Raw genomic sequence first — 14,763 nt, 5'->3', positions numbered from 1 at the left:
CTGTGCAGGGCCAAATAGTAGATATTTTAGATTTCGTGGACCATATATGGTCTTTGGCACATACTTTTTCTTTTAAACGACCTTTTAAAAATGTGAAAACCGGCCTTAGATCACACACCATGTGAAAGGCAGGCCCGGCCTGCACGGCGGCGGGCGGGGCGCCAGCCTCTGGCCTCGCAGCTCGTCCCCGCACGTGGGGCCGCAGCCGGGGAGTGGTCGGTGCGCGGTGCACGGCTCCTCCTCCGTGCTGCCCCGTGACCTCCAGGGACGCCGTGCCAGCGGTGGCCTCGCCATCACTGTGGGGATTCTCTTTTTCCTAAGCCCTCAGCAAAACGGGGTGTTGGCATCGTTTTCCTTTCTGGGCTATTTTGAGAGGAAATCGCTGGAACCTAATTGTTTGGTGTCTTAAGTAGGATGGTACATGTTTGTTTCCTGGTCAGCAGCCGCTCGTGTTTCCTGTGAGGTGTGTGCTTAGCCCGTGTCCCCACTGGGGCATTTGTTTCTCTTGTCACAGACGTTCCTATGTAGAATGGCAGGAGATTCTTCCCCCCCCCCCCCGTCTTCTCAGCTGTGCTGTGCTTTCCTGTTTCCATTTGTCGTTTTTTGTTGCTGTTCCCCGAGAATGTGCTTTTGCTTCACCGACGCCAGACCCGCTTTCCCTTCACGAGCGCGCCATGTCGTGAGCGCATGTCCGTGGCCTCCCAGTGGTCGCGGCCCAGCGCGTCTGGAGCAGAGCTCCGAGGGAGGCGCGTCACTTTCCCCGCCGGAGGACCGCCACCCCCCCCCCCCCCGCCGACGCGCAGCTCAGCATGCCGTCCCTCACGCTCTTCGCCATGGGCTGGGGGGGACGGCAGCGCCAGCCGCCGAGACGGAAGGTGGGGCCCAGTGCCGTCTGCCTTGCGTTGGGGTGGGGCGGGGTCTTCCAGGACCGTTCAGTTCGGAAAGCGTGTGTGTCCGAATCCGGGTCCTCAGCCCTCGTGCAGAGATGGCAGTGAAGACAGCTGTTGACGAGAGAGGCGTCCGTCACCCCCTAACTCCAGCAGGTGGGACGGGACGAGGAGGGGAGGGCGCAAATGCAGCCGGACCCTCGGGGAGGTGGCGCGCGCTGGGCGGGGCGACCGCGTGTCAGGGACTCCGCAGAAGGGAGGGGGACCGAGCCTTCGGTTCCTTCGGGCGCTGGGTCAGTGAGCCGGTCCGCCCACCGTGCTGACTGCGTCCCGTCACCCGGAGGGTCTCGCGGCCTGGCCGTCCCTCTGGCCGGAAGGCCCCGCTGGGAACGCGGGGTGGACTCGCAGCGTTTCTGTCGCACGCGTCCCCCTAACGCACAGAAACGCAGACCGGGGCACATCAAACGGGTCTAGACTCGCCCCGCACCTACATCTGTGCGCCCTGGACACCGCGTTCGCATAGCTGGGTGGATCAGTTTTCGGAGTCTCTTGATGTCTTGGTGTTTGGAAATCGGGAAGAAAATTCACAAGGGTGCTGGAGAGGTATTTTTGTTCTGTACAAAAAAAAGACACTTCTGGGAAAAAGTTCGGGAGAACGTTGGCTTGGTGATGTTTTTTAGGTTGGTACCAAAGATGAAAATTTAATTACAAAGATTTTATAATAGCGTTCTGCACCTCAGAATGACATCAAATACAAATTAGTACCGAACGATAAACTGGGGAAATGTCGCCCCCTCTGTGACGGGGTTGATACTTCAGTGTTTGCAAGAAGACGCGGGCCGGGGCCTTCCTGGGGGCCAGTGCGCCGGCGCTGTGGCTGCAGCCCTGGCCCCCCGCAGCTCCTCTCCTGGCCGCATCGCGGGGAAAGGTCTAGAGACGCGAGCCGGGTGGAGGGTCGATCCAGCACGGTTTGCAGTAGGAGCGGGAGCAGCCTAAACGTCCAGTAATAGGGAACTGGCTGCTTCTCCCATGAAATGCGAGCCCAGAGCCATCTGAAATGGTGACAGTGCAAAAGACCATACAGCGCACGTCCCACTTCTGTGAAGAATGGACGTGTGCGCCCACGTGTCTGTGCGGCCTGCAAAAGCGGCTCGGGAATGGACTTCGGGGCAGTGGAGGTTAATTCCGGGCGCAGTTATTTTACGCGTGGAAACGTATCTTACGTGTTCGTTGCTTCTCCTTAAGTGGACACAGAGCGCTTTTATACTGGAGGGGCCGTGCAAGCACCGCCTTACCCACACGTGCCGCGTCCACATGCGCCTTGTCCCACGGCCTCCTCTCTCCCCCCCGTGTGTGAGGCGGGCTGCCGCTTGCGTCTGCGAGAGTGTAAGCGACTGTAGCGTCCCAAACACACAGACGGGGCCGGCGGGACCAGTAACCTTCGGCTATAGTTCAGCAACTTCGTGCAAAGCATCTGTGGGCTCCTGGCTGGCATCGGGGCCTGGAGGGCACAGCGTCCCTGGGGAGGGCGCTCAGAGGGTGCCGAGGCCCAGCCAGCAGCACCGCGCCCCGTCAGGCCCCGGGGCTTGTAGGGGGTTCTGTTAGGGATGCGGTGGGCTTTTCCAGTGAGGCTGGCACTTTGGGGTGCAGGGTGACGGTACAGTCCTGTGTGGGTGACGTGACCCGCTGCCCAAGGCCCCTGAATGCTGAGTCAGCCGCGGAACAAGGGGCTCGATGGGGCGTGACGAGGTTTGGATGCAGACGCGGTCAGGAGCGCCTGGGATCGAGCTCCCTCCCTCCCTCTCTGCATTGCAGCCCCCCAAGGTGAAATGCTTGACCAGGATCTGGCACCCCAACATCACAGAGACGGGCGAGATATGTCTGAGGTGAGTGCCCCTTCCTTGCCCCTGCATTTGTGAGCCGGGTGTGGGAGCATGGCTTCCCCTGAGAGGTGGTGAGGCTGGGCCAGGACGGGGAGGATTGGGGACCCCGCCTGTACCCCCCACCACCACCAGGGGGCCTGCCCTGCCCTGGCCTCCGCCTGCAGGCCCGCGGCCTCTCGCGCCCCCTGGTGGCCGAGGCCGTGCGGTGTCAACGTCGCCTGCCACCTGCCCAGGTGCTCCCTGGGGCGGGAGCCCTTCCCCGTTTCAGTGAGAGGCCGCGTCTCTTCCTCTTCCTCGTGGCTGCTCTTAGCCAAGAGGGAAGAATGTCGCTGGTGCGATGGGGGGGGGGGTCTTTCCCTTCGCCTCACTGCTCACAGCAAACACGAGTTTCCTGTGAAAGGCCGCGTGCACGCCCAGCCCACCTGGCCACGGGGCGCCGGGCCCTTTGCTCTCACGCATGTGCCGTTCGTACCCGTTCCCTGTCCAGTCTGCACACGGGGCCCCATTTTCACATCCTCGTTTTCTGTAGATGGAAGTACATTTTACAGAAGTTTTCGTTTTTAAAAGGCATCTTCCCTTTTAAGTATCTGTCCTTAAGTATTGCAGTTTAGAACTGCGATCTTCAGTTTCAGGTCACGAGTGGCCTCTGGTCCAGCCCCCCCCCCCCCCGGGCCTTTGCCTGTGCTCATGTCCCCTTCTCCAGTCAGAATTAGGTTCCCAGAAGGAGTCCCCCTTGTCGCTTCTGCTGTCTTCTGAGAAACCAGATTATTGGAAAAGTACGCTGGCGGCTTAGCAGGTGGCGGCCTCCTTCGAAAGCCAGAAGCCTTCAGGGAGGACTGATCGATTGAGCCGGGTTAGGATTAGAAACCCCCGAAACAAAATTGAAAGAGATAGGCCAGATCACATCGTTTGTAACAGTCCTACTTGCTGATCAACGTGAAACGGGTGGACAGGCCGCTGGGCAGGTGAGCATCGGCCGCCGACAGGTGGCTTGTAGGAGCTGCAGGTGGGCAGGAAGCGGCTTACGGTGTCAGGTCTCATCCGAACCGGTCACAGCACCAGCATGGTGGCATTCCACGAAGCCAGACTGACTTTGCTGGAAGGAAACTTTGTAGTATTTTTTTCAAAGTATGGGGTAAGCGTGTGTGAGGGTGTATAAGGTGTATCAGTGATGACAATGACCCAGGTCCAGCTAAGAGCCGAGGCCACGGACTGCCGAAGCCGGGGCGGCGTCCCTGAGCACGCCTCCCCCACCACCACCACCACGGGTCGGCGTCATCCAGACGTTGCGTTGGCCCAACGGGACGGGTCGGGGAGGGCGGCCACTCCCTGCCGGGTCTCTGAGGCCTGGTGGAGCCGACGCAGAAGTGGGAGCCTTCGCGTGTCGGTGGGCCCTGCTGTCCTGGTTGTCCCCTCAGCTCTAACCACGGGGCTGACACGTGCTCGTCGGTGCTCCGTGCGGAGCGCGCTTCTGCCCCGCCTCGAACCTCCGCGTCCATCGGGGTGGAAGGCCCGCGTGCGCCGCGAGTAGAGATAACACGGGAGCTTGGACTGGGCTCGAGTCCAGCCTCGGGCGCAGGGCCGTGGGCAGAGTGAGGGGGCCGCGCCCGACGACAGGCCGCCGGCTAAGAGCGCCTGGCGGCGGCGCTCACAAGCCCGTCCCTCGCACGCCCGGCGCCGCCCCCTGCTGACCGCCCGCCCGTCTGTGTTTCAGTTTACTGCGAGAACATTCGATCGACGGCACCGGCTGGGCTCCCACGAGGACGTTAAAGGTACCATGCGACGCCTCTGGCCGCAGCCCTGCCCCGGGGGCCTCCCCCTCGGCAGCCGGCCACCTGCGAGAACCCGCTGTCCCCTCCGTTCCGTCCACGCCAGTGGCCAGCACACCCTGCTTCCTCCGCGCCCCACCGCCCACGCCTGGGACTGCGCAGCCAAGCCCTCGGCCCGGTCACGTCCTCTGCCAGGGCCTCCTCGGCGGAGGGGACTGTCAGGCCATTTCCGCTCCCCTCCATCCTTTACTGTCTGTGCCTCAGACAGTTTAGTTCCCACTCTTTTTGTCCCTTTGTCCCATCTTTTATAGTCACCTCACCCGTAAAGGTGAGGACAGTTACCAGGAATGGGAAAGAAGGGGCAGCCGTGACGTCCTCCTGTCCCCTGAGCTACACTGACAGAAGGGGTGGCAGGACAGCAGCCAGGTGTGCCGCGAGGGGAGGGCCCCTTCCCTGGGGACCAACGAAACGGCCCCGCTGCTTCTACGACGTAGGCTTGACACGCCACAAGCGCCCACGCGAGGCCACCCGCTGTGGCTTCCCCTCCAGGCGCTGAGGGAAGGCCGCCTGGCTCTTCCCATCGTTTCGGACGAATGAAAAACCTCTAGACGGGTCGCCTTCGCCCCGTCTTTCACTGGACCCACACGGCCTCGCGGGCCTGGGTGTGGGGGCAGCTCTGTCCCCAGCCTGCGCTCTGCTTCGGCTTGGACTCCATGCGGCAGGGTCACAGGGGCCAGGTCCCCGATGTCTGGGCCCCTGAGGCCCAGTCTTAGCGGGCCGCCCGAGAGGGCTGCAGGCGGCAAGCCAGCCCGCTTGGAGGCCCTGACAACCGGCGGGCACGTCGCTCATGCCGTGCCCCGTCTCCCGCCACCTCCCACAGGGTAAGGTTTTTCCACAGACGCCGGCTTTGGCTCAGTCCCACGCGGAGGATAAAAGCTGCCCTATCTGAAACCACTTAGAAGTCTGAGTGTGCGCCAGATGCACAGAAAGCCAGCAGCGGCTGGTCACAGAGCGGCTACTCGCCACTGCCCCTCAGACGCAAGGGCGAGCTGGAGCAGGCGGGGCCGGGGCCTCCTTTCCCCACGGCCCCTGGCAGGCTGGTGGGCTGGGGCCTCCTTCCACACAGCGTGTGCGGAACCCGGCTCACGGGCCACGTGCAGATTGACTGGGTCACCCGCAGAGACCGCCCCCTTCCCGCTCCCCAGCTCTGGGGAGAGTGCCCCTGCTCTCGCAGGACTCTGAGGGCGCAGCGGCCCCACAGGGTGGGGTTCAGGCCCCGCTCTGCACGTAACCACACCCCCTGGGAGACAGCGCGCCCTGGGGGTGGACGGCTCCTCCTCGTGGCCGCAAAGCACAGGCAGGTGTTGGCCGTCTGGAGCAGGCCCTCTGGGGCTGGAACACAGGGAGGGGCCCGGCCCCGGCGCAGAGTCAGAGGGCGCTGCAGGCCTCGTGCGGTGGTGAGCGTCCCCTCCCGAGGTGTGGGCGCTGGCCACGGCAGCCCGGCCAGTCCTCTCGCCGCGCTCTGGGTGCGTCCCGCCCTCTTGGGACTCAGCTCCTGTACAGGCCGTCCCTCTACCTGGAAGGCGACCCCCACTGCCGTCCTTGTACCTGGCAGGGCCTCACGTCCTCCTCCCTGTTGAGTCCTCTGGGAACCCAGGCCTGGCCCCAGGCCTGGCTCACACCAGAAGGATGGACGGGCAGGGGAACGGATGGCTGAGAGCACAAGGGGCAATGAAAATGGCCGTCTGCCGGAGCGCGAGAGCGAGCACAGCCCCCAGGAGGACGGGCTCGCGGGCCGATGGAGCGGGAGGCCGGGAAGGAATCTGCCGTCGAGTCGCACACCGATCGCCAGTCAGTCCAGAGAACACTGGTTTTCAATTTTATTTTAATGGGAATTTCAGATCTTCGAATTTTAAAAAAGGCTAGTCTCCCTTGATTTTTGAAGAAACTAGAGCAAAATGATGAAGACCCAGTGGGAGGGAGGGATTAGGTTATTGACGATCCCCAAAGGGCAGCAGACTCTGTTTTCAAGGTCCGAACCCTGTTGGGCAGTGACGGGCAGTGACAGGCAGCGCGGGCTCCGCGCGGATGTGGCCCGTGGGCCGTCGGGCCCGGCGCGCCCACAGGCCCGGCGCGGAGGCTCCGGTGCTCCGTCGCGGGGGGGGGGGGGGGGGGGGGGGGCGGGGGGCGCAGCTTGCTGCAGGGAGACATCACTGCCACTCACTGCGGGCGTCTCGGCCATGGATTAAGAGACTTGTGTGCACAGGAGCCTGAAACCTCTTTCTCTTTCTCCTTCATTTCAGGACGTTGTATGGGGATTAAACTCTTTGTTTACTGTAAGTATATCGACCAAAATCCCAAACGTTCCTTGATTGTCTGGATTCCCTGACTGCCGGTCGTAAACATCAGGCCCAGGACTACACGGGTCAGAAGCAGCGCCTGCCCGTCCTGACCCCTCGTTTCCGTTGTGCGATGAGTCAGGACTGGCGAGCTGGGAACCACATCCCGGGGAGGCAGGGCCGCGGGCACAGCCTCCCCGCCCCAGTCCTGGAGCGGCCACCTCCGCCTCCTGCGCACGAGGCGGGCTTCGCGGCTGGCAGGCACTGGCCCGGCCTCGCCCTCTCCGCTCCCACGTGTCCTGGTTTGGGCAAGGCCTGTGTGGTCCCCAAGCGCTGGGCTTTTCACAAACCAGAACCATAGAGCTGGTGGGTCAGTGACAAGCCGCCTGCGTGGTCACCGTCCTCAGAACCAGCTCATCGCAGGGCTGGAGGGCAGGAGGGGGCGCGGCGAGGAGCTGAGGGGCACGGCTGAAAGCTGCTGTTCGCGTTTCCTGTCATTTGTTGTTCCTTTGAACTCCGACTTTTTGATCATCAAAGAGCTTTAAAAGGAATAGACTCCAGGGGTCTGTCTTTGGGGGGAAAGTTCTGCTGCTGTCAGGGAGCGTAAGGTCCCTCCATGAAAACGAGGCCGTCGTGGCCAGCCGCCCAGATGCCAGGCTGTTGGAGGGCACTTCCTGGCCGGCAGCAGGTGGACCTGCACCGCTCAGTCGCCCTGGGGTGGGGCTGCTGTCCTCAGCCTGTCATCTGAGGCCACAGTGCTCTTGTTCTTGTCCTCAGCAAGATTAAAAAACAGCAGTCTCAGAGTTAGACTCCGAGTCCCTACTTCCTTTTGCTTTGTCGTATGATGTTCACTGTAGTACAAGCAACACACTGAGACTCCTTGATTTCAGGAGGTCCCCTGATCTCCACAGGAAGTAGTACTTTGGGGACAGTTTTCTCCTGGCCTCAGTTGGTTTCTGTTTTGGGCTTTCTCGTTAGAGTGAAGTGTCCCTCTGGAGTGGCGAGGCCTGAGCATGACTTCCTGCCAGTCGTCCTCACGGCAATGATGAGCCCTCGTGTCCCCGGCGTTGGTTGAGGGGGCCGGAGCACAGGGGCACCTCGGGCCCTTCCAGGGGCCCACGTGTCGTGGCATCCGCCACCGCGGCAGAACCCTTCTGAAACCCACCGTTTCCCCAGGTTCCTTGGCCCTGACCGGAAATGGTTTTGACTTAACGACTCACCCCAGGGGAGTTCATGGAAGGAAATAAGCCTCAGCTCCTCGGAGTTTTTGTTTTGTTTTGTTTTGTTTTGTTTTTAAAGAAATCTGGTACAGTCTTTATCTCTCCGGGTGCTCCCGACCTTCCAAATTCTAGAGCTGGTCAAAATTGCTAATTAAGTCTGGAATGGTTATTTCCAGCCCACGTGTTCATTTTAGGCCAGCTCTGCGGCTGAGAGGATAAGGAATTGTGTGTCTGGTGTGGTCTTTACATGCGCTGCATGTCTCGTGTGCCGTGTGCTTTCTGTTTTGGCCTGTTTCTGGGCCTTGGAGTCTAATTTATTTTCAAACGATCATAGAGATTGAGGACTTCCGTTATATTTGTAACATCGATCATGCCCATGTTTATCTGAAGTCAGGACTACAGTCCCCAAGTTTAGCGTTTTCCCTGAGGAGAGACAGGGTCGTCTTTACGATGACCAGTCTGTGGCTTTGGAAAGCCACGGCTCTTTGAAAGGATGGCTCTTAACACCCAGGTTTCTATGAGGAGGAGGCGGTGATGACCTCTGATCTGAAATCCCCGGGGTTTTGGTGGGGTGGGGTGGGGGTGGGGTGGGGGCGTCATCCCAGGGCTTTTCTAAGTCGAAAGGGCTGGTGCCCCTCCCGCGGCCAGTGACGCGGGCCTGCTGGCCAAACCCTGCCCGCGTGCGGTCGGCTCCCTGCGTCCTCACTGCTGGGCGTGAGCACAGTGCTCGGGGGGCGAAGGTCGGCGGGGAAGTCGTCACAGAGTAAGGGGGGATGATTGATCTTCAAGGGAGAGAGAATGGGACTTAGTTTGGAAATGGTCATCACGAGAGCGGCTCTTCATTCTCCAGGTATCAAAAACAGCATTAGAAATTAGTGGGGTGGCTGTTCCCTCCGTTCTCAGAGCACTCTGGACAGTCGCCCCCACTCCTCTCAGCTGTTCATGTCCGTTTTGAATACAAGCTCCATAGTCTTGCCTCAAACGAACTTTAGTTCTTAGTGGAATCTCTAAAGACTCCAGGTCTCTCGTTCGCTGACAAGGGTCCAGCAGCTGGTTTATAAAATGGCTCAACAGCAGCAGAACAGAGTCTTTCAGTTGTTTACTCTGAGTTTCTCTCCTTTTAAGGATCTTCTGAACTTTGACGACCCGCTGAACATCGAAGCCGCGGAGCATCACTTGAGGGACAAGGTGCGCTGCGGGGCGGGGGGCGTCCGGGGGCGGGACGGGGGTGGGGAAGGGGGCCGGGTACTTGATTTAGAATTTGAAGCAGTGTAAAGCGGTCGCCCCGCAGAGGCTTGGTGCGTCCCCTGCGCCGACGAGCCCTGCAGCCGTGCTCCTGGGCCCCCGCCTCCGGAGGCTCCATGCCGTAGCCCCTCTTGTCACTGTTGCTGACGAGGAGCGCCACACTCCGCAGTGGGTGGTGGCAGCCGCTGTGGACTACACCTTGTCGAGGAAAGGAAGCGCCAGTAAGAGGGAGCGCCCCTAGCCCCGGAGAGGGTGTCACGAGGCGTCCAGCGTGTGAAACGAGGGGCGGTGGGGTGGACCGGAACTCCCTGCGGTGATGCCGCCACGGGCGTCCGAGACCTGCCCCGCCCCAGCCGTGTCCCACGCCCGTTCTCGGCCGCCGCTACGGAACTTCCCGCTTATTTTGTATCATTACTCATCCCCAGCTTGACTGGTGGCCACTCGAGTGCCCAGCGAGGTGCTCAGTGCTCAGGGGATCGGGGGACAGACAGCCCCCCACCCTGTGGGCCGCACAGCCCCATGGGAAGAGGCTGGGCATAGAGGAGCAGAGAGAAGGGGAGGGGCCGCGCCCAGGGGGTGTGGGGCGGGCGAGGGGTGTCGCCGTTCACTGCGGGTGCTCAGGGGGGCCTTTCCGATGGCGTGCGACTGGAGCGCTGGTGACCGGCGGCGCTCGGGGAAGAGGGTTCCAGCAAGCGACAGCAGCAGCGCCAAGGCCCCGAGGCAGGAGGATGCTCAGGGTGCTCAGAGCAGAGCCGGGCTCCGCGTTGGAGCGGGTTATGGGACGGGGCAGTGGCCCGAGTGGCCCTCCCGGGTGCACTTGTTCTGACAACACGAGGGAGGGTCCCTAGTCACCCTGGGTTGCTGCTGAGGAAGCAGGGCCGCCTGGCTGGTAAGAGGCTCGGCATTTGGGCCCGGGCCGTCTGGCCGCAGAGTTCCTGGCCTTCCCCCGGGCCCGGCCCTGTGTGCCTGCCGGCAGAGGCCTGGACTCTGGGCTTTGTCCTGGGCCAGACAATGAGAGCGGGCTGGGGGGCGGGCTCTCTGTGGAGGCATCACTTCAGGCCCAGCGAGCTTGGGCCATGGCACCTTAGGGCTGACGGGCCTGCGGACCCTGCCAGTGTGGAAGCAACGTGGTGAGCGCTTTGGCCAGGGCAGGTCAGGGCTCCCGGGACCGGGCCCACACTGGCCCCTGTCTCTCTGCATCTGCCAGACGAAGGGCCTGGGGTCCCTTCGGCCCCGAGCTTCTGCGTCGCCGTCCCCACCCCCAGCACCCCGGGCACAGGGCCTCGCAGGGCGGGCACCAGAGCAGCCCCAGCTCTGCCACCGGGGCTCCTGGAGGCTGGCAGCCGAGCCCTCCGCGGGTCCTTGTCCCTACGGTGTCCCGTGTGCCTGACCGCTCGCCCCTCTCCTCTTGCCCCTCCCCGACCCGCACAGGAGGACTTCCGGAACAAAGTGGGAGACTACATCAAGCATTACGCCAGATGATGGCGGGGAGACCACAGGGCCTCCAGCTCACACCACGGGAGCCCGCCACCCCCAGTCCTCGCGCGCCCTCAGCCCCACTGGGTCGTCCGGGTCCCCAGGGGGAGCCCCTTCGCGACCGCCGCTGGACGGGGAGCTCCGCGCGAATCCGGCAGGAAACGTGCCCGCGTCCCGAAGGGCCGTCCGCGCACCTTCACACGTTTACTTTTCTGAAGCTGTACTGTGTAGGCTGTTGAGGTCCGTGAGAAGTTGTAATGAACTCAGAATTGAAGCTAGAGCTCGCTGCTTCCCCTTTCCCAAAAGCGCACTCACTCCCCGCACCACCGATGCTAAGCGATGTGCTCGGCGTAGCTGCAGAGGGCGCTGCGGAGCCCGCTGCAGACTGATGGTGTGCAGATCCGCTCAGCTCCTCCCAGGAACCCTGGCCCGGCCCGGTGTCGCGAAGCTTCCCAGAATGCAGTCAGTCACTGTAGATCTCTTACCGAAAGGCATATTTTATTTAATGTAAGTATATTTTGGAACAGATTTGTAATTTGTACAATTTAATGCTTTAATTATTTTTTTCTATTCTCATTTAGTTTGTATTTTCATTGTATAGAGCAGACAGATATTGGGGTCAAGCAACTATTGAAGAGAAATACAAAGAAAATGTGAAAGACACATTATCCATACTGTCCACATGCTACGAGAACCTGACTTTTAAAAATCAGCTCTTGCTTTCAGGTCCAGATGGGGCCAGGAAGTGTTAGAACCCTTTGCAGCTAGATCTGGACGATTTGAAACATAAAAGGCAGGGAGACTGGTTCTCACTTACCGCCCAGGGGGCCGGGCTGGAGCCGGACAGTTGGGGCAGGGGTCTGCAGTGGTCACGTGCCCGTGAGCCTGTGGGCAAAGGCTGAATGTCAGAGAGCCAGACCCTCGTGTCCTGAGGGACAGGAGAGGAACCTCGGGGAGCAGCCGAACAATGCCTGGTGCCACGGAGACTGTGCCTGTGGCCCTCTGCGTTTGCCATGCACGAGGCTGCGGAGGGCGGAGCAACAGCAGCCCACGGCGCAGCCATCGGTCAGGGCCATGCGCTTAGCGGGGGGCGGGGGGGTCACCGAGGAGAGGCCTGGCCTTCCTCCGGCGTCAGACACCCGAGACACCCGAGCCCGTCACATCACATGCGGAGTCGTGCGGGTTTGTTTCATTCGCCGCCTGCCTGCCGCTCTCCAGTTCAGCCGACAGCCTCCTTAGACCTCTGCATTCCCCTTCTGCCATCCACCCAGGCTGCCTGGCTTGTCTTTTGTCATATAATCTGATGACGAGATCGGTCTGCCCTGGGGATGGCGAGGGGAGGAGTGCAGGCCCTGCTTCCCGTTTGTGGTCAGGAATTCTGCCCGTTGGACTTGAGGGTGGCCCCCGGCCAGCAGGAAGGTGGCGCTGGACAGAGGGCAGGCTGGCGTCCGAGTGCAGCAGGCTGTCGGGGGCACGGGGCCCTGCCTCCCACGGCCTGGCCCGCGCTCTGCAGTGGGCTCCATTTTAATTGGAGCACTAACCAATGTCGCTGGAACTCCCCAACCTGGCGCTGGGCCTGCCTCGGCAAGGCGGGTCAGGAGGCCAGCAGCAGGCCTGATTCTGCCCCGTGACCCGTGGCACGTGGTTCCCCGCCTGACGCCAGCCCCAGGCCTGAGTCCGGGCACATCTCGCAGTGGCCGCTGGGGCGAGTGAGGGCTGCACGGCCGGCACAGGTGGAGGGGGAGGCGGAGATGCGCCGCCTGTAGTTACGTGGAAACATGCGCTCGCTGCAGCTAAGACGCCGCCTCAGGGCCGGACGGTGACGCCAGAACATGCGCCAGCGGGAACGCCACGCTGTCAGGGATCAAGTAGCTCTTCAGATCGCCCTCTGCTGCCCAGGACCCCACCCTAAGGTGCACACCCAGCTCAGCCGCTGCCGTGGGCGCCCGGTGCTGGCCGTGTACCCCGACTTCCAGGCCTGCTGGCTTCTTTGGGCTTCAGATCTGCGGGAGGCGGGATGCTGAGCCCCTGTCCAGAGGTGGCCCTGGAGCCGGATAGGGGCAGCTGGCCCTGGGGACAAGAAGCTCCAGATGCTTGGACATTCCCTGGGGCCCCGTGACTCTGGTACCTAGGATTTGCTAGGTGAGCTGTGTGTGTTTCAGGCACACGTGGAAAGTTCCAGGGTAGCTTCCAGGCGGGAAAGAGCTCATCTTGCCTCTTAGCCCTCCCCCCACCACGCTCCCTGCAGGTAGCTTTGTCGTCCCGGGGCGCAGGGTGCTGGGCGTGGGGTGCACTTGTGCCGAGCGCCCATCTGCCACCACGCGCCTTTCTCCCTGCAGCCCTGGCCTCGCTGCTGCTTTCATCGCTGCACTTGGGGCGTCGCAGAGCGGCCCCAGCGGGCAGAGTCTTGGGTTACGGTGAACCTCACAAGACAGCGCGCTCCACATGCCCTCGTCTCCCTGGAGGGCTGTGTCTGCTCCCCGGCCGCCGCGGAGCAGGCCGGGTGTGCACCGGCTGCAGGAGGCCCTGCAGCACCAACGCCGCGGAAAAGACTGGGGAGCTGGGCCGGCAACCGAGGCCCCGGCGCGCAGCCGGGAGGGCACGCGGCCTGCTGCTTGCCTGCCGGAACGTTTCCGCTTCCTTCTGCCCTCAGTTACGCCCCTGGGACTCGCATACTTGCCTGGGACGGTCTCATGGGGTGCAGGAGGCACCCCTGTCCTTCCCCACGGCATGGCCCCAGCCAGGCCAGTCTCGGCAGAGGCCCGGGCCACGTGGCAGCAGAGCCAGCATGTCTGTCTCGTGGCCGCAGAAGCAGATGGAGCAGCCCTTCTGCCGGGCTCTGGAGCTCAGCGCACGTCCCGGAGGCCGCTGCTCCTGGGCATTGCTCAGTTGCCCAACGCACCTTAAAGCACTGCAAACACAATCATAAATTCCTGTTCAGATCAGACCTGTCGCTGATTTAATGATTAAGATTTTTTTTTCACATAAAAATTCCAACAGGACGTCGGCCACCACTGGCGGTTCGTAACCAGACACTTCCCTGCTAGTGGCATCTACTCCAGGATGATTTCCACTTTCGTCCACTTAAAAATGTTCAATTTTGGAAAGTCAGGTTTGCTACAAGTTCATTAACTCTTCATAAAATAAAGTGTGTCCAGTAAAACGTTAACATACAGTCTTAGTAAAATAATGTTTTCTTTTCCTTTGCCAAAAGTGATCTTGGAAAGTGAGAAAACCTGCCAGGCCCCTCTTTCTCCTTCTTCTAGCCTCGGAGGGGCCGGTTCTGAGGAAGCTGTTGCCCATCGAAGGGGACACTCTGGTCCTGGGTTCTGTGGGTTCCCAAGATTTAGTAGAACAACTGTGGTTTGAAAAAAGGTCCTCAGAAAGCCAGGTGATGGAGGCACCTGGGACTGTGCCTCGGGCCTCCTTAGGGATGTTTATTCACCGAGAGCTATAGAAGGAACTGATGTAATTTCTCAGTCCAACCTCAGAGCTCATTCATTTTCATTGCCAAGATCATTGAGCCAGAGTTCTAGTAAAGTCGCTGTTTGTTTTTTAGCTCATGTCAGGGCCAGTTGGGAAAAAACAAAGCAACCCTGTGTTCCCCGGGTTGCGGAAGACGGGCCGTGTGCCTCAGGCCCCGTAATGGGAAGAAGGAAGCCGCGTGGGTGGCTGAGCGCCTCCAGGCGGTCCCCCTGGAGCCTCTGGGCCCCAGCTCACACCCAGGAATGTCCTCGCCCTCCTCTGACGACCTGGGCGAGGCCTGTCGCCCCCTCTGGCCTAGCACTAGTCGTTGTGATTTTCAGTGTGGCTTTTCCTCACCTCTGTCACACCTCATCGACACAAATCACACTCATGCAATGCCTGGTGCTCGATGTTGGAGGATTATTTCTGGTTTATTTTTTTCTCTGAAACCAGTTGTTGGTTTTATCAAACAGCTCTTT

General features: G+C 61.2%; 1 protein-coding gene across 6 annotated transcripts in view; it reads left to right on the top strand.

Annotated features, from left to right (window-relative positions):
• The window catches only part of UBE2F (ubiquitin conjugating enzyme E2 F (putative)), a 43,087-nt gene extending 29,099 nt beyond the window's left edge, over window positions 1-13,988 (top strand). For 2 of the 6 annotated variants that reach the window (XM_016144269.2, XM_016144270.2), the window contains exons 6-10: window positions 2,703-2,773; window positions 4,485-4,542; window positions 6,843-6,875; window positions 9,224-9,286; window positions 10,775-13,988. In XM_016144269.2, the coding sequence (XP_015999755.1) occupies window positions 2,703-2,773; window positions 4,485-4,542; window positions 6,843-6,875; window positions 9,224-9,286; window positions 10,775-10,825 (276 nt within the window). In that variant the 3' untranslated portion in view covers window positions 10,826-13,988. The remainder of the gene's footprint in view (window positions 1-2,702; window positions 2,774-4,484; window positions 4,543-6,842; window positions 6,876-9,223; window positions 9,287-10,774) is intronic. The other 4 variants (XR_001596893.2, XR_004955606.1, XR_001596892.2 and 1 more) reach the window with 4 other exon arrangements.
• The last annotated feature ends 775 nt before the right edge of the window (window positions 13,989-14,763 follow it).

This window comes from Rousettus aegyptiacus, unplaced genomic scaffold (assembly GCF_014176215.1).
Source record: "Rousettus aegyptiacus isolate mRouAeg1 unplaced genomic scaffold, mRouAeg1.p scaffold_m13_p_2, whole genome shotgun sequence".
Taxonomy (NCBI): Eukaryota; Metazoa; Chordata; class Mammalia; order Chiroptera; family Pteropodidae; genus Rousettus; species Rousettus aegyptiacus.
The sequence above is the reverse complement of the archived record's forward strand: the minus strand, read 5'-3'. Positions and strand labels throughout refer to the sequence as shown.